General features: G+C 42.4%; 3 protein-coding genes and 1 pseudogene across 9 annotated transcripts in view; 3 read left to right on the top strand and 1 right to left on the bottom strand.

Moving 5' to 3' along the window:
- The first annotated feature begins 3,894 nt into the window (after window positions 1–3,894).
- On the top strand, window positions 3,895–7,637 carry LOC101913213 (uncharacterized; annotated as a pseudogene).
- Window positions 7,638–10,053: 2,416 nt separating this feature from the next.
- On the top strand, window positions 10,054–18,012 carry LOC114012745 (cytosol aminopeptidase-like). The gene is made up of 7 exons (XM_027789655.2): window positions 10,054–10,191; window positions 12,052–12,256; window positions 12,820–12,908; window positions 14,723–14,825; window positions 16,538–16,617; window positions 17,262–17,374; window positions 17,484–18,012. Exons 1-7 carry the CDS (start codon window positions 10,054–10,056, stop codon window positions 17,863–17,865), a joined length of 1,110 nt encoding a protein of 369 aa, XP_027645456.2. The 3' UTR covers window positions 17,866–18,012.
- Window positions 18,013–18,806: 794 nt separating this feature from the next.
- On the top strand, window positions 18,807–21,692 carry MED28 (mediator complex subunit 28). The gene is made up of 4 exons (XM_055795471.1): window positions 18,807–19,000; window positions 19,096–19,162; window positions 20,760–20,872; window positions 21,331–21,692. Exons 1-4 carry the CDS (start codon window positions 18,839–18,841, stop codon window positions 21,526–21,528), a joined length of 540 nt encoding a protein of 179 aa, XP_055651446.1. The 5' UTR covers window positions 18,807–18,838; the 3' UTR covers window positions 21,529–21,692.
- A 1,809-nt stretch (window positions 21,693–23,501) lies between these two features.
- Window positions 23,502–24,855, bottom strand: part of FAM184B (family with sequence similarity 184 member B) — a 51,988-nt gene continuing 50,634 nt past the window's right edge. For 5 of the 7 annotated variants that reach the window (XM_055795469.1, XM_027789623.2, XM_027789624.2 and 2 more), the window contains one exon: window positions 23,502–23,920. In XM_055795469.1, coding sequence (XP_055651444.1) covers window positions 23,830–23,920 — 91 coding nt within the window. In that variant the 3' untranslated portion in view covers window positions 23,502–23,829. Of the gene's footprint in view, window positions 24,617–24,855 lie in introns of all 7 variants that reach the window. The other 2 variants (XR_003555408.2, XM_027789625.2) reach the window with 2 other exon arrangements.

Below are 24,855 nucleotides of genomic sequence, written 5' to 3'. Positions count from 1 at the left end.
TGCCCAAAATCACTTCTTCTATTAACCCCCTTGACAGAAGACAACATGAAAGCCCAAGAGCAAAACAAATGGAACAGCTTTCTGGGCCCCAGGCAAACTCTTAACACTACCAGAGTTTTTAACTACAGGAGTTATACATTATCAACCTCTGGCTCTGCAACATTTATATACACCAGCATCTGATGCTAGTAGAATTTCTAGTGTAGTTATTATTAGAAATAAGCATACTGATAATTTTAATAAATAATGAAATAATGAAATAAATAATGAAATGAAATAATAGATGCGCGTTAACTTTAAAACTCACTGTTAAGTGACTAAGTGTGAATAATTGCATATAGTTTTGCTTCAGTTTATTTGCAAAAGGGGTTAGACTAGGATGAATATTGATAGGCCTACAGTTGCGATAATCACATCTGCAGCTTTCCCAGGGGCAAGCCCACAAAGATTGTTTCTCCTTGTTCCAGTTAAGAGAGGAAGTTAATAGCTTATCAGTGCAATTCTTTCCCTTCCACTCCCACCATTTGACATTGAAACTGGCCGCGTACTTTGAAAAATTCGCATCCATCAGAGGTTTTCTTTTCCAAGTCATTAGGACAAATTCAGTTTGTGTTTTATTTTCTAGTTTGGTCATTCTTACTGGCAGCATAAGTTTACTTGAAGCTTTAAGTATTAGAAATGATTAGTCAAAACTGAAATACATATAGATGCTGAAGTTATAAAGTGCAACAGACTTAAGCAGCTCAAAAGGAATGAAATGAAAACTCATGTTTCATGAATGAAGAATCACATGCAGACTGAAGGAAATTCACTTTCTTGGCATAATATTACATCCATGACCTAAGCAAGATCTTATGGCAATTAATTTTAATTAGTATCTCAAAGTATTTTTAAAACTTGGTCTATCCTCAGTAAGACATGAACTGTCATTTCCGCTTGTACCAATGAATGAATATGACTGAGTTTGCAGGTATGGTTAGGGAGAGAGAGGATACCCAATTGATTTTTGTTTGCTCACTGAAATAAAACATTTCAGATGAAACAACATTTCACTGTAAAACCATAGAGGCCTAGAAGCAGACATGTTCTTTCTTCTCTTGCAAAATTTTTTACATAAAAGAAGGAAGCCAGGCTTCCTATGCTTTTGAAGGTTTCAGATTTTTTCGGAGATATAGCGAGAAGTTAGAAGATTATTTTTAACATTGACGATTAACGTGTCAGTCTGAACTGTCATCATGTATTTCTCTCTTGCCTTTTACTTAGATAATTTAGAATCACATTCTTCAGTAGTTTAGCACTGCACCTAAAAAAAATAAGAACTTACGATGACTATACAAAGGAAATTGATATAGCTATATAATGCTCAAAATCAACCAATTAGCAATTCCTCTAGGTTTGCCATACACCAAGCTAGGATATGCTTAATACACAACTCAAAGCATTCAAGAGGTAAGAAATTAAACACACATATACAGTAAATAGCTTGTGTCAAACAAGTTGTGAACAAATTTTGCCTTTCCCTTCATCCACTTTGGTTAGGAGATAAAAAATTACATGACAGATCAAAACAGTGATACCACCAGACATCTTTGTCTAGATCATTATAAATCTGAGCCACTACAGCAGTTGTCCAAAGCAGAGTTCATTAATTAGAGCTCAAAAATGGACAGTTGTTTCCAACACCTTTTAAGTCAAAAGGTTACAATGCATTTATCTACCACAGTAGTTCCACTGTACTTTCCTAACAGTAGGTTTGACATTCCATTAAATTCTAATAGTGACAGTGGCTTCAAAACTAACCTAGTCTCTCTGTTTCAAGTGTGTCCAAGCAAAATCTTTCCCCCACTGAAAACAGTGACAAAACTTTTGCTTGATATAATTAATGGCAAGATTCACTGCCCCTGGATCTTACTACTATTAAGTTCTCTAAAAGGAACAGGTTTCTAAATGCATTGCTTCTATAAAAATAGTTACAGTAATCTATTTTATGTAGATGCTATCATTTTCCAAATTTGAAAACAATATATCAGTTCTGGAACTTGGTTGTTGCAGCACTTTCCCCACTACCAAGCTGCAACAAGGTCTTTTACCATCTCATGCCAACACACTCTTCATACCAGTCCCTCCACCACCTTCTCCTCAACTCACTTCATCCAGGACCCACTGTCTCTCCCCTTGCTTCTTCCTCGGCTGCTCCCTCTTCATTGGCTCTCAACCATTTAACAGAACCAGCCACAGCTGCACCTTATCTACATCGGCCAACCCACCGCCCCTGAAGCCAGCCCACAGCTGTGTATATTATCAATGCTAATTAACCCAGCTTCATGCCTCTACACTTGGTCCCGTTCCAGTTACATCCACTATGTTGCTTTCCTGAAAACCACTGATTCAACATCCAGAGACGAGTACACAAGCATTAAGAAATCATACCTGCATGAAAGCACCTACAAGAAATATGATATCCTATTTTATTTAATGAAACCTGAAGGGTTTGAGAGGCACTGAGCAGGGGCTGGGGGCAAGTCAGAAGTTGGAAAGAAAAGTGAATTACATGGAATTCTCACACACAGACACAGAGACACACACACAAACACAGAGACATACACAGAGACACAAACACACACACACAGATATACATACACACACACAGACACAGAGAGACACACACAGGCACACACAGACACATACAGACGCGCACACACAGACACATACAGGCACACACAGGCACACACAGACACATAGACATAGAAGCACATACAGAGACACACAGACACACACTGACACAGTGTAAGAGACTGTGCCCATGAGACCCACCATTGCCACAGCAGATGTGTTGTCTCAACGTTGCTATGGCAGGAAACTCATGCCATCGCCACAGTGAATGGTCTAACTATATAAGGCAGAAAGATAATACCACTGCCACCACAGAGATTTAGGAGACTGACTCCATGGAGCAACGGGGGAGGCTGATCCTGCAAAACTTCACCAAACCCCTGTGCATGTGCCCAGACTTGGGGTCAGGGGGGTCAAGGTGCCCGGAGGCCCCTGAGGAATGTTGGGCACATGCATCATTGCCGGGTGGAGGGTGTGCTTGAGCAGAAAGAGCTTGTAACAACTCTGAAAAAATGGAACCAACTAACATGGAATGGAACATTTCCCCACCGGACTTGGAAATGAATCGGACTGTCGGGATGCCGCAGCTCCGGGGTGGTAGCTATTGCTTTGAACTCTTTCCTTTTCTTTCCTTCTTTCTTTCCTTCTCTTCTCTATTTATCTCTCGCCCTCTCTCTCCCTTTGCATTCGCAGATTTATTGTTGGGGAAATAAAGTTCCTTGGTTGTTGACTCTGTTTTGAGTCTTAATTCTGTTCCTGAGAATACAAACAGAACCACGCTCTGGTCTCAGACCAGCATGTGACATTTTAATTGGCATCACGGAGGATTCTCGGTGAAACAGAAAGTTCCAGGTTCTTTATGAGAGACTCTTGTGTGTGTGTGTGTGCCTGAGACATACCTTGGTATGAAGTGAGTGCAGAGTCCAGATCCGCGGTTCTGTTTGTCCACAGGGAAAACAGCCGGAGAAGGACGAAGCGATACAACTGAACAAGAGATGAGTCTCTAAAGAAGTTTAAAGGTGTGACCTCCTGAGAGTGAAGGGGATGGGTAGTAGTAGAGAATTTACAGTAAGGCCCTCTCAGGACGAATAACCTCTCTTTAGTGAAATGGGTGCCCACACTTCTAGAGATGTTTGTGATGTTTCCTCCACTGAAGCATGGGGCAGAGATTTATACAAACTGGATGAATTTTTGGGAACCTATCATGTTCACCCAGCTCCCCAAGGGTGAGAATGGGCAAAAAATCACTGGTTCCAACCGCAGAGTATAGTGGATAGGATCATGATATTGCAGAAGGAGGCTAAAGTTAGGCCTGGGAAGGGAAAATCCGTAATTTGTGCAGTTTTAGGAGCAAGTTTGGCAGCAGCCATGGAAGGTAGGAGGCAAAGATTGTGTCAAAATGATGCTGTGATAGATTCCTTGAGGATGGCGATTGAAACACTGAGAGAGCAGTTAGAGGAGACAAAACAGCTATTAGAGCAGGAGAGAAACCAGAATGCTTTGTTAAAAGACACATTAAGAGAAGAATTGTGGAAATAAAAGTGACTTATTTGGGGAGGTGGAGTCGAAGTTAACAGAGAAAGGGATTAGACAAGTATATCCCCAGGGGGATTTACATAGAGCAAAAAAGGCAGCAGAAAACCCTCCTCACACGTATCCCCTAGTTAAGACCGAGTATTTATATGAACAGACAACATTTGTCCCCAAATTGTCACCAAATTGTTACTAAAGAGGTTCCGTTTACAGCGACTGAGTTAGCAAGGACTCCAAAGGAATCCGAAACAGAATGTTTGGAAAGTGTCCTTGTCAGGAGGAGACAGGATTTTGTTGTCAGAGAAGGAAGCAGAAGGGTACTGGGGTCCAGGTGTGTTTTTAACTACTGGCAATCATCAAGCTCCAAGGTCATTAACACAGAGGGCAGCGGATTGGGCTGGGGGACTGAACCCTTTGGAGAGGGAAGACCCCCCCAGCCATCACGGTACGATGGATCAGCTGGTAGAAAGTGTACAAAAGGCAGCTTGTCTGCAGATGATGTATGACAGAAGGCTTGAATCTCGCCAGGGCTCTCCCATGGTGGTGCCTGTGGACCCAGTACGGATGACTCCTCTAATTCGAGGACTTCCTGATTCTTTAAAACCCATTGGGATCCAGCTTCAAGGGAAGATACAAAATACCCCATATCAGACAGAGTTACATGGTGGGAAGTTGCCCAAGAGCTAATTAACTTTGGGAGAAAATACGGTCCCATTGGTGGATCCTGGCAAAGACCCGAAACAAGAGCCATATGAACTGTGGGAAAAGCTGAGGGATGGTTAGCACAGCCTCAGGGAAGTCAGAATTCTAAATCGGTCTGATTTACTGATCCTGGGGGAGGGAGACCCCTAAGCGGACAGGAATGGTGGCAGTTGGGGCTCCAGAGAGGTATTCCTCGGGATCTAACGGATGGGCTTCCGACCCAGAAATTGGAGCAACTTGTGCAGACATGGTCAGGGCACAAAGTTAGTTTTGAGCCAACCCCTAGTGCCTCACCATCAATAGGCATCGGGGAAAAAGCTGATGAAGTAAAGAGGGCAACGGGAAACTAGATCCTCCATCCCCCGAAAGTGGGGGTGGGAACGGAGGGTGGATGTTTATTAGGCAACTCACCTTAAATTTGAGAGGAGATTAAATGATTCCAGTGGCTGTAGGAACACAGATAAAAACAGTAACCTTTTTAATTGACACAGGAGCACAAGTCACTGCACTGATGCAGAGTGAGGCGGAGCAATGTGGAATTTTGACTTTGTCTAAAAACCTAATTGTCTTAAATGCTGTAGGGAAAACACAATCAGTATCTGTGGCCTTGGTAACATTATGGTTGCCTGGGGAGGAAGAACCAGTTAACACCAAGGTTGCAATAGACTCTTTTCCGACAAATCTTTCGGGCATAGAAATATTGAAGAGCAGACAGTGGTATTGATATGGAGAAATAGTGTGAAATGGGGACAATGGACATCGATTGTGATTGTATATGTCTGCCCGGAATGTGGGTATGGTGACTAGTCATGGGTGCGGTGTCTGGTCACATAGGCACACAGCTTTGAGGAGACAACTACAGTTTTGAGGAGACGCCTGCCCTTCTTCCTCTAACAAAGGGGCTATTTAAAAAAGAATAAGAAAAGGATGAGAGATATTCCAATGCTATCTAGAGGGAGGGAGTGCTAAGTCTCCTTGCTGGAGAAGATCGGGTGGTCACAAGAACATGAATCACCTACAAACCTGCAAGACCACCACATTCCAGGCAAAGGACTGATAAGCTAATTAACATACGAAGCGAGAGTAAGCCGGTTTAGGTAACGAATATGTATAGGCGTTAATTGAATATTCATTTGTTTTATTGTATAAATGTGAGATGGTTCGTCACTTTGGGCATGCACGCTTGTGGAGGAGCGATCCCCCGTGCATCTGCGCGCAATAAACATACCTACTTTATAACTTTCGAGTTATAGAGTCTAATTCCGTACGTCAGTATGATACCCAGGGGAATTCATGGTCCTTTGGCATTCCTCAGGTCAGAGAATTAGCTGAAACGTCCTGGGCAGAAGTGCGCCTGTTGCAAGCAGCACCGACCCTCCCCCTTTCCAGGATGACTAATGTGAAACCCTGTCCCTTGCCATTAGGGGACCGGGAGGGGATAGCTCCTGTCATTGAGGATCTTAAACAACAGGGCTTTTTAACATTCACTCACTCCCCATACAATTCCCCAGTTCGTAAATCAAATGGAAAGTGGAGATTATCGTCGATTTAATGCAAACAGTGGTCCCTTGACAGCAGCAGTGCCTAATTTAGCTGAGCTAATCTCACTCATTCAGGAACAGGCTCATCCGGTGATGGCCACAATTGATGTGAAAGACGTTTGTCATGGTTCCCCTGCAGGAGGAGGACCGTGATCGTTTTGCTTTCACATGGGAGGGATAACAGTATACCTTTACTCGACTCCCTCAGGGATATAAACGTTCTCCCACCCTAGCACACCATGCTTTGGCACAAGAATTAACCTAAATTCTCCCAGAACCGGGAGTTAGAGTTTCTCAATACATCGATGATGTTTTGATAGGAGGGCATCAAATTATTCCAGTACAGGTGACACAGGGAATGATTATACAGCACTTAGAGTCTCTGGGACTCCAGATACCAGAGGAAAAGATATAAACTGCTGCAAATGAAGTGAAATTTTTAGGGATATGGTGGAGAGGAGGTTCAGCCTGTATTTCTCAGGACACACCCTGAACCCTAGAGCAGGTAAGAATTCCAGAAAATAAAAAGGAGCTGCAGCATGCCTTAGGCTTATTGGCCTTTTGAAGAAAACACATCCCAGATTTTGCAATAATTGCATGGCCCTTCTATGACCTGCTGCAAAAAGGAGCAGCTTGGAATGGGCTCCAGCCCATGATGAAGCTTTTTTTTTTTTTTTTTTTTTTTTTTTTTTTTAACAGCTTTTGGTGTTTGAAGCAAGCACCCACCAGGCTTTGGGTCCTATTCACCCCACTGGCCCTGTCCAGATTGAGTGGAGGTTTGCACACTCAGGATTGTCAATTCATTTTTGGCCAAAAGGACCAGAAGGTCCTACCCGCCCGATCGGATTTTACTCCAGGAGCTTTAAGGATGCTGAGAAACCATACTCTAATTGGGAAAAAGGATTGTTTGTAGTGAGTGTTGCTCTCAGAGAAGCAGAGCAAACCATATGCCAACAGCCTCTAATTTTAAGGCTACCTTTTAAGGTAATTAAACCTGTGTTAGCAGGAACTCCCACCACCACCACCACCTTCTCCCGCCACGACAGGGTGGCCCAAAGAGATACTGTGAGAAAATGGTATGCTAAGATTGAACATTATTGTAGTGCCTTTACTGTCACTGAAGGCACCCCTGAACAGTTAAATATCCAAGAGGAAGTAACAAATTCCCTGGAGGGGGATACCTCTCCCCCTTCTGTGGTAAAAATCGGAGGAGTTGCAGAATGTGTGGATTACAGATGCCTCTGCTAAGAGAGAGGGTAAACAATGGAGATACCGAGCTGCAGCTATTAATGTAGATGGTAACAGGGAAATCATTACCGAGGTTGAGGGCAGTGCCCAAGTGGGAGAGTTAGGGGCAGTGTGGAGTGTGTTTAATAGCTAAGAAGGGGCTAAGACTCCGGTGTACATTTACACTGACTCGTTTGCAGTGTTCAAAGGATGCACGGAATGGCTCCCTTTTTGGGAACAGAATAACTGGGAAGTAAACCGAGTGCCAGTGTGGCAAAAGGAGAAGTGGCAAAAAATCTTAGATATTGCCAAACATGGGGATTTTGCGGTAGCGTGGGTACCGTCTCATCAGGAAAGGGGCACTGGCAGGTGAATGGAATAATAGGGCAGATGAACTGGCCAGAATTGTTCCTTTGCAGCAGGAAAATCAAACCGGGGAAAACTGGGACAGACTTTTGGAATGGTTACACGTTAAGCGTGGCCACTCAGGGTCTAATGATTTATACAAAGAGGCACATGCCAGAGGCTGGCCTGTCACTCGGGAATCTAGCAAAACCTGTATTTCAGCTTGTGAACAATGTAGACTTGGACTAGAGCGACACCCCATGGAAGATTCCCCCATTCATTTGAGAGATAAAAAGCCTCTCTGGGAAACTTGGCAGATAGATTACAAAGCCAGAAGGGAAGCAGTACGCATTAGCAGGCGTGGAAGTGATTTCTAGCCTAGTTGAAACTGAAGCGTTTCCACGAGCGACTGGGGAAAATACAGTGTGAGCCCTGAAAATTTAGCTTAGTTTCCTCCCAAAACCTGATTCCATTCAGTCAGACAATGGCAGACATTTTACTGCTGCCAAAGTGCAGGAGCGGGCGAGGGAAGAGGGAATCAAGTGGGTATTCCACACCTCATATTACCCCCAAGCTAACGGGATAGTAGAAGGGACTAATGGACTCTTAAAACGATTTCTGAAACCTCACAAGCCACATCGGGTGAAATGCCTTTGGGATGCAGTTCCCCGAGTTAATGATCGCTGGGGAATAAATGGATGTCCCCGACTGAATGCCTTTTGTCCTAAACCCCCGACTTTGACCCCAAAGTCTCAGACTCTCAGTACTCCCGGAGAGCAAGTTTTTTGTCCTGGACAGCCTGTGTGAGTAGAAATGCCAGCCATTGCAGCTGTTCCTCTCATGCTCGCTGAAACTCTTAATAAATATGCTTGGAAAGGCAAAGATGCTCATGGAAAAGAATAAAATCAACACCAGGTGGATTACTCCACCCTTCTAATAACAATTTACTTCTGGTTCCTTTGAAGGAACCGAGTCTGGTTTTCCTTTTCCAGGTGAGGACTCTGGAGCCTGCCTGAAAAAAAGAAACAGCCATATGAAGCTGCTGATTGTCTGTGTGGCTTCATCAGTATTCGCCTTATTAATATTTTTAGGATGTTCGGCATACCACTGCAGACATTGTTTTGGTCGACCATTGTCACCATGTTTAATATCCAGGGAAGCTCCTGTGCCTCCCTCACTCTCAGAGGGTGGCAAGATGGATTTACAGCTTTAGGCCAGCAGGTGGCTGATGCTTTTAATCTGACTAATTGTTGGATATGTGGGAGTCCTTTAGGATTTAAAGACTGGCCATGGACACCAAAACCACTATCCCCAAAATGGCTCGTGAGTAATTTGAGTGACATAACCGTTGGTAATAACTCATTCTATTGGAATGAAGAGATAAACCCATGGAAAATCCAAGTTCCAGAAAAAGGAGAATACTGTTTGAATCGGAACAGCAGCAATGGAGTTTTTGTGGGTCACTGTGTCTAATTGGACATTTAAATATGGAAATAATTGTATTATTCCAGACTGTTGACCTATTAATTGTTCAACTTATAACCACTCTCTTCATGCTTAGGGTGACATGTTATGGTGTTTGTATAACAACACCACCAATGAAAAACTTATCCCTCGCAGGCTAAGTTGGGCATGGGTCAATGAAACTGGACATAAAAAACCTATTTATTAACTTTTGGTCTAGTAGCAATCTATACTGGAGCTAAGGTATTGAGGGAATCTGACCCTTTGACTTGTGCCATCAGTGGCATAACTAACCAAACAGTAACCATTAAGTGTAACTATAGTAGTCCAGTAGAAGCATGGAAATGTGATCTTTGGATTAAAGGGAAAAAGGCAAATAATCAAATTAAGCACCCTTTGGACTTAAAAAACACCACTTATTTTGAAAATCCTTGTAATTCCAATTTGAAGGCACAAAGGGGATGGACCATTTATAAATGGAACTTGGGCCCTAAAAGGTCATTATTGGATTTGTGGTCATCGTGCTTATCGAAATTTACCAAATAATTGGAGTGGAACATGTTATGTGGGTTATATACGCCTCTTCTATTTCCTGCTACCAGGGGAAAATGGAGACAGTTTGGGAGTTATGATATATGATGACCTTAATCGATATCGGTGGTCCATTGACACTTCTATAACAGGTGGTAGCAATAAAACCTGGGCCAAGAGAAGTGGACCCCTCAACGTATCCCAAAACATTATGGACCTGCCACCTGGAACCCCAGTGAGTGGCTCAGCGGTGCTAAAGAACCTATCTATAATCCAAATTGCATTATTTGGTTGCAAGCTGTCCTGGAGATCATTACTAATGAGACAGCACATGCCCTTGACCTATTGGCAGATCAGGCTACACAAATGCTGAACAGCAATACTGCAGCATGGCATGGTTCTCAATTACCTGCTAGCCAAAGAAGGAGGTGTTTGTGGTAAACTAAATTATTCTAATTGCTGCTTAAAAATTGATGATGGCAGCAAAATTATTGAACAGATTACTGCAGGAATACAAAAGCTGGCCCATGTTCCTGTCCAGATGTGGAAAGGCTGGGATATTGACATGTTCTCCTGGTTCCCTGGTCGTCCATGGGTTAAGCGAATCCTATTTTATTTGTTACATGGTCTTGCCATGCTGATGTTTTTACCATGTATCATTCCATGTTTTATACATTTGATTCAACATGTTGTAGCTAAGATGCAATTTATAACTACAGTCTCACCTGACGGTGTTAAAGAAATTCGTCCTGTGCACCCAACTGCACCATCAGTAATACAAATTGTATAGTGTTATTTTATTTTCTTTTACCTAAATTTGCGACAGAAGTTTCTAGACCCAGATGGTACATGCACATTAAGCTAAGGGGGCCTGGAAATCTATTTTCCCACTGCGTATCCTGACCCTGACTTTGGCAAAGCAGGGCAGCAGAACACACTTTCTGGCCTGTCCAGGTCTCACTGAATGGCAGTGCAGCCTCCTGGTGTGTCAGCCACTCCTCCCAGTTTGGTGTCATCAGTAAGCTTGCTGAGGGCACACTCTGTCCCTTCATCCAGGTCACCGATGGATAAGTTGAACAGGACGGGACCCAGTACTGACCCTGAGGAACACTGCTCGAGCTACAGGCCTCCAGCTGGACTCTGCACTGTCGACCACAACCCTCTGAGCTCTGCCATTCAGCCAGTTCTCAATCCACCTCACTGTCCACCCATCTAACCCACGCTGCCTGAGCTTCCCTGTGAGGGTGTTGTGGGAGACAGTGTCAAAAGCATTGCTGAAGTCAAGGTAGACAACATCCACTGCTACCCCGTCCTCTACCCAATCAGTCATTGCATCATAGAAAGCTATTAGGTTGGTCGGGCATGATTTCCCCTTGGTGAATACATGTTGACTACTCCTGATAACCTTCTTTTCTTCCACACTTAGAGGCTGGCATCCAGGATGAGCTGTTCCATCACCTGTCCAGGGATGGAGGTGAGGCTGACCAGTCTGTATTTTCCTGGGTCTTCCTTCTTGCCCTTGTAACAGACTGGAGTGACATCAGCTTTCCTCCAGTCCTCAGGCACCTCTTCTGTTCTCCATGACCTTTCAAAGATGATGGAGAGTGGCTTCGTAGTAACATCTGCCAGCTCCCTCAGCACCCGGGGGTGCATCCCATCGGGGCCTGTAGATTTTTGGGTGTCAAGTTGGCTAAAATGATCTATAATGTAATGCTCCTCAACCAAGGGAAAGTTTTTCTTTCTCCACACTTTCTCTCTTGCCTTCAGGGTCTGGGAAACCCGAGGGGTGGCCTGGGCAGTGAAGACTGAAGCAAAGAAGGCGTTCAGTAACTCTGCTTTCTCTGTATCCTTCATCACCAGGGCACCCACCTTATTCAGCAGCAGGCCCACTTTTTCCCTAGTCATCCTTTTGCTACCTATGTCGGAAGAAGCCATTCTTGTCCTTGACATCCCTTGTCAGATTTAAATCCAAATGGACCTTAGCCTTCTTTGTCACCTCCCTGCATATTCTGATAATGTTCCTACATTCCTCCCTAGCGGCCTGTCCCTTCTCCCACATCCCATAAACTTCCTTCTTGTGTTTGAGCTTTTCTAGGATAAGTTTGAGAACTTCTATGTCACTTCTACGCTTCAGCCAGTAGAGGGCAGCAAAGCACACCGCCGCACCACAGCTTACCTTAAAAGTAGAGGATGGGAAGGGCAGAACCTGAGGAGCAAGTCTGTGTGCGTAATTCCACTGAAAAAACGTTGTCCACAATTCATTTATTCCTTGTGCCAGGAGCAGGCTTTTCCTAGGAATGGTGAGTGCCTTTCATCCTATTATCCCATTCATAGTTAAGAGTTTTTAAAACTGACCCTCTTGGTTTTTTGGCTCATCTCTATTTGCTCTTGTTATGGTTGGAGTCCTATGGCAAGTCCTTGGACCCCTCTTGACATTAAACAATGTTTATTTACAATGAGCATGAGCTTGACTGGCTCAGGGTGTTAATTTGAGAAGTTTTTATCTTCAGAAAGAAAGAAATCCCTTTACGTGTGACTAATTATTCTTATATGGAAGACATAAGGATAATATTTATTGCTCCTCTTATCTCAGTTGTCTGGGCATAAAGTAGAATTAAATCGCAGTGGTAAATGGTAAAAGCCTAAAATGGTGTAGGTGGGAGTATGTGGCGGTACAACATGCAGAGGAATTTTCCTGATTAAAAATTGGACCATGTATCTTTCAGTGACTGTGTTGGATTTTCAGCATAAATTCAAGATGAGAATAGTACTGTTTTCTTAGGGAGGTGTTTGGTTTTTCTCTAAGTATTGGTTCTACACCTTCTCTGAGAAAGAAACTAATACTGCACTTTTTCTTTCTCAGGTTTGGCATCCCTCTGTGAAAATATGCCCAGCAGCAAGGCAAACGAGCCTGGGGATGTAGTTAGAGCCAAGAATGGAAAACCAATACAGGTATGTATGTGAAACCTGGATTTTGAATACTTGTAGTTAATTGGTTTAATCAATCAAGTTATAAGGCTGCAGTCAGAATACATGTTTGAAAAGACCCTTTAAAAAGATAAGCAGTGCAAATGCAGTTTAAATATATATATATATAAGCATGTTATTAATTAGAAATTCCTATCATAAGATTCTTTCAAATATAAATATAGATTGAAGAGATTAGACATGTTTTATAAATTGCTAGGAAAAGCTGAAAAGTATGAGCATTTACTGAACATGCTAGACAGCCTTTGTTTTAGCACAAGTGGTGGTTACAATGCTTATAAACACAGATCCTCAGTCAGAATGAGTAGCTTACTAATTGCTTCCAGCAGACCCTTCAGGACACTTCCCCGCTATCTGGAGTAAGACATAAGAGTATTAGTTTCCTGCTGACGTAACCAAGGGCTTTACACTGCCAAGCTGCTCTGTACGATCAGGTCTGAGTCATAGGGGCTGTTGGTTCAAAGGAGCTTTCCAAATCAGTATCCAAAATACATATTTAATATTTAATCCAAACTGTTCCATATTCATATAATAGATTAAATGGTACTGAAAGTCACTGTGCTGTAGATGACTGATTTTGTGCAGAAGTAGATGGCATAATATTTCAGTCTGTCTGGATTTCTGTGGTTCTGCCACCTTTGACTTGCGGAGCCTTCTAGTTCCTTGAGGTTCTTCTCCCAAAACTGAGTTCAGTCACCCTCTGCTTTGAGGGAAAAGACTGGGCACACATCCCCCCACCAGGAAGAAATTAGCAACACGGTGCCAGTAGCTCAGAGCACATCATGCAATTAATCTTGCAGAATTTATCCTGAGCTTTCCCTGAATGGGGAAAGCAGCAAAGAGGCTATTGATTTTTTTTTTATTATATTTTTTTTTTAGGAAATAAGTTTCAAGGTCCAAAGAGAAAGCAGTACAACAAAGAACCATTTCCAGGCTTGCGTCTGTGCTTCTTTGTGGCACAGAATCACAGAATGGTCAGAGTTGGAAGGGATTTCTGGGGATCATCTAGTCCAATCCCCCCCCTAAAGCAGGTTCTCCTAGAGCAGGTTGCACAGAATTCCATCCAGGCAGGTTTTGAATGTCTCCAGAGGAGGAGACCCCACAACCTCTCTGGGCTGCCAGTTCCAGTGCTCTGTCACCCTCAAAGAAGTTTCTCCTCACATTCAGGTGGCACCATCTGCATTGCAGTTTGTGCCCGTTGCCCCTTGTCCTGTCACTGGGCCTGCTGAAAAGAGCCTGGCCCCATCCTCTTGACACTTGCCCTTAATATATTTGTAGACATTGGTAAGACAACTTTCTCCTTCTTTGCAGTTTCCATTTGCCAGATCACTGTGCTTGCTCAGTACCCACCCCTGAGATTCCCGGGGCTTTGCTGGGAATGGTAACCGGCCCTCTGGGCATGGTTACTCCATTGGGGTAACAATCTCCAATTGGGAGATTTGGAGCTCCACTGGGGCACATCTCCAGCCTCCAGGCTCTTCTGAGGAGTCAGCAGTGCAGAGGCCCAGCATACAGAGGAGGTTGCAGTGGTGAAAGATGACTTGACCTCAGTTACAAATTTTATTTTATAAATGTAACTGTATATCAGTATCTTTCTTTTTTTCTTTTTTTCCTTTTTTTTTTTTGTAGTTTGAGTAAATTTTGATTACTTGAAGTTCCTAGGGCCTGTGGCAATGCATTTACAACCTGACAGCTATTTAAAATAGTAAGTAAGAAATTAGTCAGTGAAAGGGATATTTTGAGTAGTTAATCTGTTTTTACTGGTTTTGCACCTGAAGGTAGATAACACAGATGCAGAAAGAAGACTGCTGTTAGCTGATGCTCTCTGTTATGCCCACAATTTTAATGCAAGGGCTACTGTGAATGCTGCAACGTTAACAGGTAAGCAGTCTCCCCCCTAGCTCACTTTGCAAGTCAGTTCTTTGTTGCTGTCATTAATTGGGCTGTGGATTAGTTGCACTTTGTTTCGAAAGCCAACCTGAATACTGGCTGAGATGATTTTACATGTTGCGGGACAACAGGTAGCACAGTTTATGCTCTAATAACTTGTACAGCTGCACTGTGTCTATAGGACAAGGGAGGGTATTGCATGCAGGGTACAGCAGTGTCAACGAAGTTGGGCCAGCCCAGCTGAGCTGGAACCTAAAAGAGCAGGAAAACCTACAGAGACTTCCTGCAGATGTTTCTGCAGATCTTCCCAGTGCTTCCATTTCTGAGCTAAGCCCTCCCAACTCCCAGGGCTAAGTGATGCAGAGATGCTGGCATGGTTGTGGAAGTATCCTACCAAGTCCATATGGCAATGGCCGTGCTGGAGCCAAAGTAGTTTCTTTGTGAATGGCTTCTGGACTGCCTGAGCTCTGACCTAGCCAGCACCAGTTCTTCCGTTACGTGAGCTAACTTAGGTCTCCCTGAAACTAGGTAATAGAGTCATTATCATCTTCCTAAGAGTTTGTTTGACTGAAGTATCTCTTTATTTTATGTGCAGTTTGCATACTTTCAGGCATAATAAAATGTGCTTCAATTGTTTCATCTCTACGGTTGTATATGAATGAGGTTATAATTTTAAATTTAAAACCAGCAGCCTTGTGTATGCATCTCATGAACCGCAGTAACAAGCTGTCATGGGTGAAGTCACTAGCTGAAATGAGAAGAAATATGGAAGAGTAGTTCCGACAGGAGTCCACTGTGTTGCTTAATGAATATGCTAAACAAAATAATTAGCTTTCTATATTTTCTCTAGTAGTGCTTTAAATTATGTTCCATCTGTTTTACCAGTTCAAACACTGATATGTTTTATACTGATCAAATGTTTCAATAAACAGAAGGGAAGCTGATTTTAAGATCATTTGCTTGTATAAAAGTATTCCCATATAAAGGGCATGACAGGAGGAGGAGTTTACTCCCGCTACAGATTATTCTGTGTTTGGGTTGCTTGGGCACCAAGTAAAAAAGGACAGCTCCTGTAGAAATCTCTTTGATATATCGCTTTGTTAAATTACCTTTTTTTTTTTTTTTAATCTCACTGAGGATTGAGTGTTGATATTAGAGAAGCAGTTCTGTGGCATAAAATAAACACGTATATAATCCCTCTGGTTTAGGCATAATTTAGTACTTTGATAAAGATGATTTTCACTTTGAGTAAATTATGCCATACAAAAACCTTTTCAAGTGAAATTCACAAAAGGGGAAGTATCAGCTTGAAAATTGTAGAGGTCTATAAACTGGAAAAAGTCCACTCACTTTTATTGTTTCCATATGGAAAATATAATTTACACTTTTTTTTTTTTTGAGGACACTGTTGTTGCTGAATGCATTGTATTAGAAATATTGCTAAGAAACATCAAGCTGAAACCAGAAAATCTCATTTCACGAAATACAGAATATAATGTTTATGAATTCTTGTCCTGCTAGTTTATATACCTGTTTTGACAATGTTTAAACTTCTAAAAATTGAAGTGTACTAACATATTTTTTGCAGACTTCATAAATTATTGATAATGGGAATTAAAGATGGAAAGTGAGGAGTCAGGATGCAGAGGAATAGCTCAGGTCTACCTTTGCCTTTGTATAGCCTTGAAGGTATATGTCTGTAGGTGTCATGGCTGTTGCATTGGGGTCTGCTGTGACTGGAGTGTTCACAAACTCACCTTGGCTTTGGACTCACCTTTATGAGGTAGGCCATCTGCATTATTATTAGATCATAGTAATAACTTAGTAATAGCAGTTATTACTGGAAAGGTTGTGTGTTACTGAAAGTGTTACTTTATGGAAATCTAAAAGTTATATTATTGCATTAGGAATGGTGTTAGTACTGTATTTAATTGAAAATAATTTTGACAATTAATAGCTCTTTAGTAAGGTTTAATATACAGCAAACAGCATGCACATCATCTCAAATCTGCATGTTCTGGTAACTTATTCCATATGCATAAGCTCTGGACTACTGACAGTAATTAGTTCATGTTAAAAAGATAATTGATCTTGCTTAACACAGACAAATTCAGAGAGGCTCATGAGTGGCTGAAGTGGAATGGCTAAAGGAAGTCTCTGCAGGGAAGGGTTTGTATCGTCAGGGGGAAAAAAATGAAAAAAAAAAAAAGGCGCAGTCTTTAGATTTTGCCTTTTGACTTTAAGTATCTAAAAAAGTAGGATTCACTGCTTTGTTTTGCAGTGTATTTCCCAATACATAGTATTATACTGGGCTGAAGACTTTTATACTGATCAAAGCTGAACAAAAATATGCATGATAGTGGGGCTTACAAATGTAGGTTTTTTGTTAAAAAAAAAAAGCCAAAACTTTCACTGTTTCTTTTTCAGGTCAGCATTTTGACAGGAGACAGAGTTTGGAGAATGCCTCTCTTTGAACATTACGCAAAACAAGTAACAGACTGTCCTCTTGCAGATCTGAGTAACATTGGAAAGTATAGCAGGTAAGGTGTGCCAGTATCCTTCATGTGCCCCTTTCTTTCAGTGCATTTATTTAATGTTTGCACTGTTGGTGTTGCTTTAGAAACAATACAATTTTTCTGCTTCCCACAGAGCTGGAGGAGCATGCACAGCTGCTGCATTCCTGAAGGAATTTGTGAATGCCTCTCACTGGGCTCATTTAGATATAGCTGGTGTGATGTCGAATAAAGATGAGGTGCCCTATCTTCGAAAAGGCATGGCAGGGCAGCCTACAAGAACACTAGTAGAGTTTGCAGCTCGATTAAGTCAAGAAAGTCACAATACCAAATTAAACACTTACTCTAAAATCACCCACTCTGCCTTAAGAAAAAAAAATCTTAAAGTACTATCTGTAAATGAATGCCCCAAGCATATTTTCACTATGGCAATGAACTACCAAATGCATTTTATAAGTCATTACTTGGGTAAGAATATTTCACCTTTGAGGTTTGTCACCTCATATTATGCAATTTAAAATAAAAAATATTCTGTTTCAACTATTAAGATACTTAGTACCAAAACATGATGATGGAAAACATCTGAGCTTCTATTTTATATGTAAAGTAAGTATAATTATTGCAGACAATAAATCTTACTTGGGTGTGTGTGTTGATTGACAGAGTATTGACGGTAGATGGAGATCACAGCTGTGCCTCGGGTTTGCATGAATTGTAGGTGACGTGAAAGGTAACTCGGCAATGTTGTTTATAAAAATACCATTTTAAAATTTTTCCTTAGAAAAAGTAAGATGGCTGTTGGTATCAGGGTAGAAATGATGTGCCATCAGACTCTCTCAGCTGTTGCAATTAGTACGATTAGCATGGCTTCAGCACTATGTTACATAGTGCGTCTTCAACAAGGGCCAGCAAGAGTGTATCTGTAACTGTTTTACAAAAACTAATGAAGGGAATTCGGCGTTTGGTGGGTTTTTGAGGGGGAACCTGCCACTATCTCCCATCATTTGTCACCCTGCTGCTTTCCCCCCTTTCCTGGTGTGCGGCTGTCAGGCTCCAGGCAGGGACATGTGGCCCTGAATCAGTTCGAACGTCAAACAGATTTAACACGCCATGGGGTGATGTTTTCTGGAGAGGGTGGGGACCCAGGCCCGCGGGTGGGTGTGTTAAAGGCGGCTGTGTAACCGACGCTGCGGAGCCGGTGCTTTCCCAGGCTGGAGGGCTGGAAGCCGGCGAGGCCCGGGCGGGAGAGGGTGGCTCTGCTCGCCCCGCCGCGCCTCCTTGCCGCTTCGGGCGGAGGCGCTGCCCGGCAGGCTGAGGGACCGGCCGGCGGCGGGCGGGGCGGGCGGCTGGCGCTGAGGCGGCGGGGGCGGGCCCGCCCTCGGTTCCCGCCCTCGGTTCCCGCCCTCGGTTCCCGCCCTCGGTTCCCGCCCTCGGTTCCCGCCCTCGGTTCCCGGCGCAGGCGCGGCCGCGGCTCGGCCGGCAGGGCACGCCATGGCGGGCGCGCTGAGCGGCATGTTCACTAACCAGCCTCCGGGGCCGCCGCCGCCGCCGGGGCCTCCCGGCGGGCCTGGCCCGCCTGGCCTCATCCCGCCTCCGACAGGGCCGCGCAACCCCAACAACACGCTCGTGGACGAGCTGGAGGCGTCGTTCGAGGTGCGCGGGCCGGGCGGGGGAGGCCGCGGGTGGGCGCTGCCCTCACGGCGCCGGCCCCCGCGGCCCTCTGACCGCCGCGCTGCCCTCTCTCGCAGGCCTGCTTCGCCTCGCTGGTGAGCCAGGACTACGTGAACGGCACGGACCAGGAGGAGATCCGCACCGGTGAGGCCCCGGGGGGTGCCGGGCTCGCCCGACCGCTCGGCAGTGCTGCGGCTCGGCTTTCCCCGGAGCCCTGCATGCGCCACGCATTTTTTCTGCAGGCCTCGAGTGCTGCGGGGCTCGGCTGGGGTGGCAGATCGGGGGCTCTGCTTCCCGTAAAACTTATGTTGCCGATGCATTTCGGCTTTGCCAGGGGTGTATGTGCCTTGTCATTTGAGGCCAAAAGAGGTTTAGAAACTACTTCAGGGTCTTTGAATAATGACTCTGGCATAACTTGGTGTCGCTTGCACCTTGAATACTGTGCTCAGTTTTGGGTCGCTCACTAGAAGAAAGACATGGAGGTGCTGGAGCGTGTCCAGAGGAGGGCAGCGAAGCTGGTGAAGGGTCTGGAGCACAAGTCTGATGAGGAGCGGGTGAGGGAATGGGGGTTTAGCCTGGAGAGGAGAAGGCACAGGGGAGACTTCATTGCTCTCTGCAGCTTCCTGAAAGGTAGGGTTTGGTCTCTTTTCCCAAGTAACGAGTGGTAGAACAAGGGGAAGTGGCCTCAAGTCACGCCAGGGGAGGTTTAGATTGGATATTAGGAAAAATTTCTTCACTGAAAGGGCAGTCAAGCACTGGAACAGGCTGCCCAGGGAAGTGCTTGAGTCGCCATCCTGGGAGATACTTGAAAGCCATGTAGATGTGACACTTAACAGACATGGTTTAGTGGTAGGTTTAGCAGTGTTGGGTGTATGGTTGGACTAGACTATCCTAAGGGTCTTTTCCAACTTAAATGATTTTATCATTCCGTGATTCCCAGGTGGAACACTGTTCACAGCAGTGGGAGGCTCCCATGGAAGGGAAACCACCCAGGAATGATCAGGGTCTTGTGGAAAGGCCTGAGTGCCAGCAGGCTCCTGGGGTTGTGTGGGATTACGTTAACGTGCAGTGAAATAAATGGTTCAAAAAGTAGGAAGCTAATGTGATACATTAGGAAGCTATATGAACCAATAATAAATGGTGGGAATGGAAAGCCTAGATGGTTTAGTAGCGAAGTTTTAAGACTTGTATGACAGGCACCTCTGTGGGAGGTGTAACTCACACTGAACGGGAAGTTAAAAAATAGCCATTGACTACTGTTCAGAAGTGTACTTTTCTCTGAAAATTTTTTGAAGTTGATTCTTAAGTGCTATTTTGAAAACAGCTATCTGGATATTGGGTCATATTCATATACTGGAATGGGACAGTTTTTGTTATCAAAACAGTAGTGCATAATAGGCGAACACAGAATATTCTCCTAAATATGCCCATATTTTAGAATCTTACACTGAGTTTGTTGCTTGGGTGTGCAGTGAAATGTTTTCTCTGTTCAACCAAGTTCCACAAATTTATTTTACCACTCTTTTTCATAGTAAAAAATGTAATAAAACTTGGGGAAAAGAGTTGTTGTCTTGCATCTTTAAAAGAAGTTCTGAAAGTTTGCCAAGCAACATTTTATTGCACATCCTTGTTTTACAAAGACATCATTTTAGTAAATCTGAAGATTTTCTTTCAGACCAGTATCAGCCTGACAGCTTGTTCTTTGGAATCTATTTTTTCTGTTTTGTTATTTTATGTTTAGGTGTTGATCAGTGCATCCAGAAGTTTCTGGATGTTGCAAGACAAACAGAGTGCTTTTTTCTACAAAAAAGACTGCAGCTGTCAGTCCAGAAACCAGAGCAAGTAATTAAAGAGGTACGTTTAAATTAATTTACCTCGGTTGTTCTAGATCAGATAAGCTGTACCAGTGCAGCTGATCACCTTATTCATGCTAATTTTGGGTTTCTCAACATGATGCTGATCTTAAGTTGGTAGAACTTGACTGTTAACATAGCTCTCACCATGAACCTGGAGAAGCTGGTTGCCTGCTGCTCTGTGGAGTATTGGAACACAGACGGTAGTTTCATTGGAAGAAACAAACTAGTTAGTCAAATTTTACTGGAAGTAACGATTTCTGAAATATGTGACATAGGGGAATGGAACTGGTGTACTCGCAGTGCTTTTCCTCTGTTTCATTAGATAATTTTCCAGTATTAGAATCCTTATAAGATCAGTTTGAAAACTCAAGCTAAAAAAAATTATATGCTCTTCATGTGAGATGGTTGTTCTTATGAATATTGTCTGTTTACTAATACAGATTTTTTGATCCATAGGATGTTTCAGAATTAAGAAATGAATTGCAGAGAAAAGAAGCATTAATTCAGAAGCATTTGAGTAAATTGCGACAATGGCAACAGGTCCTGGAAGATATCAGTGTACAGCACAAAAAGCCTGCAGAAATGCCTCAGGGTCCATTAGCTTACCTAGAACAAGCATCTGCTAATATTCCTGCTCCAATGAAGCAAACATGATCTTTGGTTTTACATAGCTGAGTATTTTCAACAATGCAAAGCAGTGATGTTCTTTTTACTTTGTATGCTTTTTGTATAATGTAATTTGTACTACAAATATAAATAGTTAAGATAGTTAAGCAAAATAAATTACCCTTTTTTGGGGTTTTTTTTGCTTTCCCCAGACACATGGATTGGTTTTATTCTTCAGTGGAAAATATACAGAGTTGCTATTCCGGATGCTTTCTGGTAGAAGTGTGTTTTCCAGAATGCATCCTGTTCCTTCCAGAAAGGGTGGCCCTAGCTTTCCCCAAACTATATCTTTGCTGGTATGATGAAAATACTTGCAAAGATTACTGTTTGATTTTGCTGGAAGATTTAAATGTTTTCTGATCCAGTAATTATCAATAAGTACCACTGTAGAAACACTTTTAGATTTGTCTGTATCTAGGTCAGATCAAGAGTGTATGTTTTTTTGAAGGGAATTGTCCATCTCTACTGGGGTTTTGCTCACTTTATGAAGGGGTCTTGGGATATAAGAATTTGATTCTTGTAGGATGAAATGAAACTGCAAAATGCACCCTTGGGGGTTAGGTACTGCAGGCCCAATGTTACTGGTGTTCTGTTAGGCTAGTGTAGAGATTGTCCAGCATACCTGCCCCCAAAATAAAGACCGCTTAGTGTACATGTTGGGTCATCAGCACTGTCCAGTCTAGAGAATTAGCTTGTAGTGGGGTACGCTATTTAGTAATTTAAATGTAGAAAAAAAAAAAAAGATTTTGGAGGTAGAAATAGCAAAGGAGTCCTGTCTCTGTATTACTAGGCAATGAGCTTAATTCATCCATATAGCCAGGAAAGCTACTTACTAGGGACATCTTTTAGGGGATGGAGTTAACTAATCAGAATACTGTAACCCTGGAGATCAGAATTAGTAATTGTGTACTGAACTTTCTAGCGTGGTTCAAAGTTTTTGGGGCAAGAGTGGATAAAAACTCTTAACAAAAAACTTACCCCTATACGTTTCTGATCCTCTCATGGATACTCGTGTTACTCACTGTATACCATTTTATCCCCTTCTTGATTACATGTATAAAAAGAATCTTTTTGGCAAATCTGATGTCAGAATCTTCCAAAGCAAGCAGTTCATCTAGGAAAAATACACTAGATGGCTGGGATGAAAGTATTGGTCTGTAGAAGCAGTCTGCCCCTTCTGTCATCTTTTTACCACCTGTGAGTGGTGTTTTACAGTTAAGTTCTTGCATTTGTTGGCACAGTTCTTGCTGTTTAAGAGGAGGTTAGGCTGGAGATGTGCCTCTTCACACACGCAGAATTTGTTACATAGCTGGGCTCTGCTGGTTGAAATTAAATGGGGATTCAAATTGTCCAGCAGCTGAAGATGAACTATCCTATCTTAAACTCTATAGACTGCTGGTGGCCCAATTCCCTGAGGGCTAACTTCTCATGGGTGTCTTTCCTCCCAGTAATGAGTTAGCTAGCATGATCTGATAAACGTAGTCATACGCCCACTTTGCATAGGCATAGGAACAATATTGAGATAAAACATACAAGTACACAGTTACCTGGAACTCGAGTGCATCAGTCTTGACTCCACACTTCACCGTAACTTAGCACTATTTTGCAAAACAGAAATGGATGATTTACAAGCAAGTTTTAATGTTCATACTTACATATTATCCTAATTTATCAGGTTGAAATATGTATTGAAGTGCAACAGGAATATTACATTGCAGCACTGACTATACAGAACAGTTTATTAAGCAAACCAGAAAGTCTTTCTAAACGAGCCTGCTATAAACATGCTATTCTTGTAGGTATTCTGCATGCTGTACAGCTTAAAAGAAGTTTAGCAAAAACCTATTAAAAACTTAAAAAATTACATTATTGTATGCAGAAATTATTCTAAGCAGCTGATGAAGCAAACTTACAGAAATCACCTACAGAAGTAAGATCTTTTTTCAGCTGAAGCCAGACTGACAGGACATATCGGAGATAAAATTGCATATGTAACATAATTGTGGAGTGGTACAGTCTCTAGATTTAAAAGTGTCTTCACATAACAGTATCCAGAATTTTGCTTTTTACTTCATTTTTTACCGTTTGTTAAAAAAATTGCATTTTTCTTAAATCCATGCCTATAACTCCATATTTATTAAATTAGGAGAGTGCAGTCATTCCTAATTATTTACTGTGAAATTACATATTATTTTTTTTTCCCCTGAATCATATATTGGATTATCATTCCCTAAAAGAAAACAGGAACGGCTTTTCTAGTAATTCTGAGAAGCATGGAAATAGTATAATTTAAAATGAAAAATATTTAGTAAACCATTCCTGATGCTGAGGGTCTTGGTTTTGGTCATCTTTGGTTTGCGGTGGTTCATTGCCATGTGTCCTGTGCAAACAAATAAGCATTAGCATCACTTACAATCTTACCAATATTTAATACTTTTTTGTCCTGTGAAAACATATGATCTTATGAATGGATCTGTGCTCACTTGAACTGGATGAGGCCAAAAGGTGCCAGCTACAATTTCTAGTGCGCTGTGTGCTAGCCTGGTAACTGGGCTAACAGCACTAGTAGTAACACAAAGGGAAGCTTGAAGGAGAGCTAAACAGCTAGGTAGAAATGTTTGAACATAATTCTTGACATCTAAAAAATAAAAAAAGATGCTTCAAGAATATGAAGTCTTGAAAATCAGAGAATGGCAGCTGCAATTCACTCTTAAAAATATGAAATACAATTTATTTGTTAAAAATGCTGGGTAAAACTGGAACTGAAAGACTGATGGGAATATTGACTGGCAATCTTATTACACTTGATTTTTCAGCATTCAGGATGCTTTTTTAACATGTATATTGGTTTTGGTTAGCTTTTAGTAGCAAATATAACTTCACTTATTAATTTAGAAAAGTAAGGAGCAGCCAACCTACCCTCAGTCTCCCTGTATGTTTCCCTTTAAGATACAAATCTGATTTGCTTTGGCAGTCATCTGGCATGACACAATGCTTTTAAGATGTAGTAATTGCCAAACTGGATCCACGCCTGTGTCCTGGGTTATTGTCTTTGGCAGCAGTCAGCACCACCTGCCTTCAAGGAAAGAACTCGCTAGCACACAGTTCACAGGATAACACATCTCCACTGGGAGACAGGTGAGAAGGCTGGCTTTTGTTCTGAAGTACAGTGGTAGGATCATCTTTTTAGTATTTATCATTATAACTGTATAATGTTAACTACATACATTTTTAACTATTCCTTGAAGCAAGAGTTCAGTGATGTTTGTAAACCACTAAATGTTTAAATAACAACTCATAAGTTTGAAGAAAAAT

This window comes from Falco peregrinus, chromosome 2 (genome assembly GCF_023634155.1).
Source record: "Falco peregrinus isolate bFalPer1 chromosome 2, bFalPer1.pri, whole genome shotgun sequence".
NCBI classification, from domain to species: domain Eukaryota; kingdom Metazoa; phylum Chordata; class Aves; order Falconiformes; family Falconidae; genus Falco; species Falco peregrinus.
Note: the sequence above shows the minus strand (reverse complement) of the source record. Positions and strands in the feature narration are given on the sequence as shown.

Bases quoted from the DNA above. Each gene is read 5' to 3' on its own strand.
- LOC114012745 (XM_027789655.2), top strand. From the start codon at position 10,054: ATGATATATGATGACCTTAATCGATATCGGTGGTCCATTGACACTTCT. The intron at 12,909-14,722 runs GTATGTATGTGA...TTGCACCTGAAG, and splicing joins AGAATGGAAAACCAATACAG to GTAGATAACACAGATGCAGA. The intron at 16,618-17,261 runs GTAGGCCATCTG...TTTCTTTTTCAG, and splicing joins TTTGGACTCACCTTTATGAG to GTCAGCATTTTGACAGGAGA.
- MED28 (XM_055795471.1), top strand. From the start codon at position 18,839: ATGGCGGGCGCGCTGAGCGGCATGTTCACTAACCAGCCTCCGGGGCCG. The intron at 19,001-19,095 runs GTGCGCGGGCCG...CCTCTCTCGCAG, and splicing joins AGCTGGAGGCGTCGTTCGAG to GCCTGCTTCGCCTCGCTGGT. The intron at 20,873-21,330 runs GTACGTTTAAAT...TTTGATCCATAG, and splicing joins CAGAGCAAGTAATTAAAGAG to GATGTTTCAGAATTAAGAAA.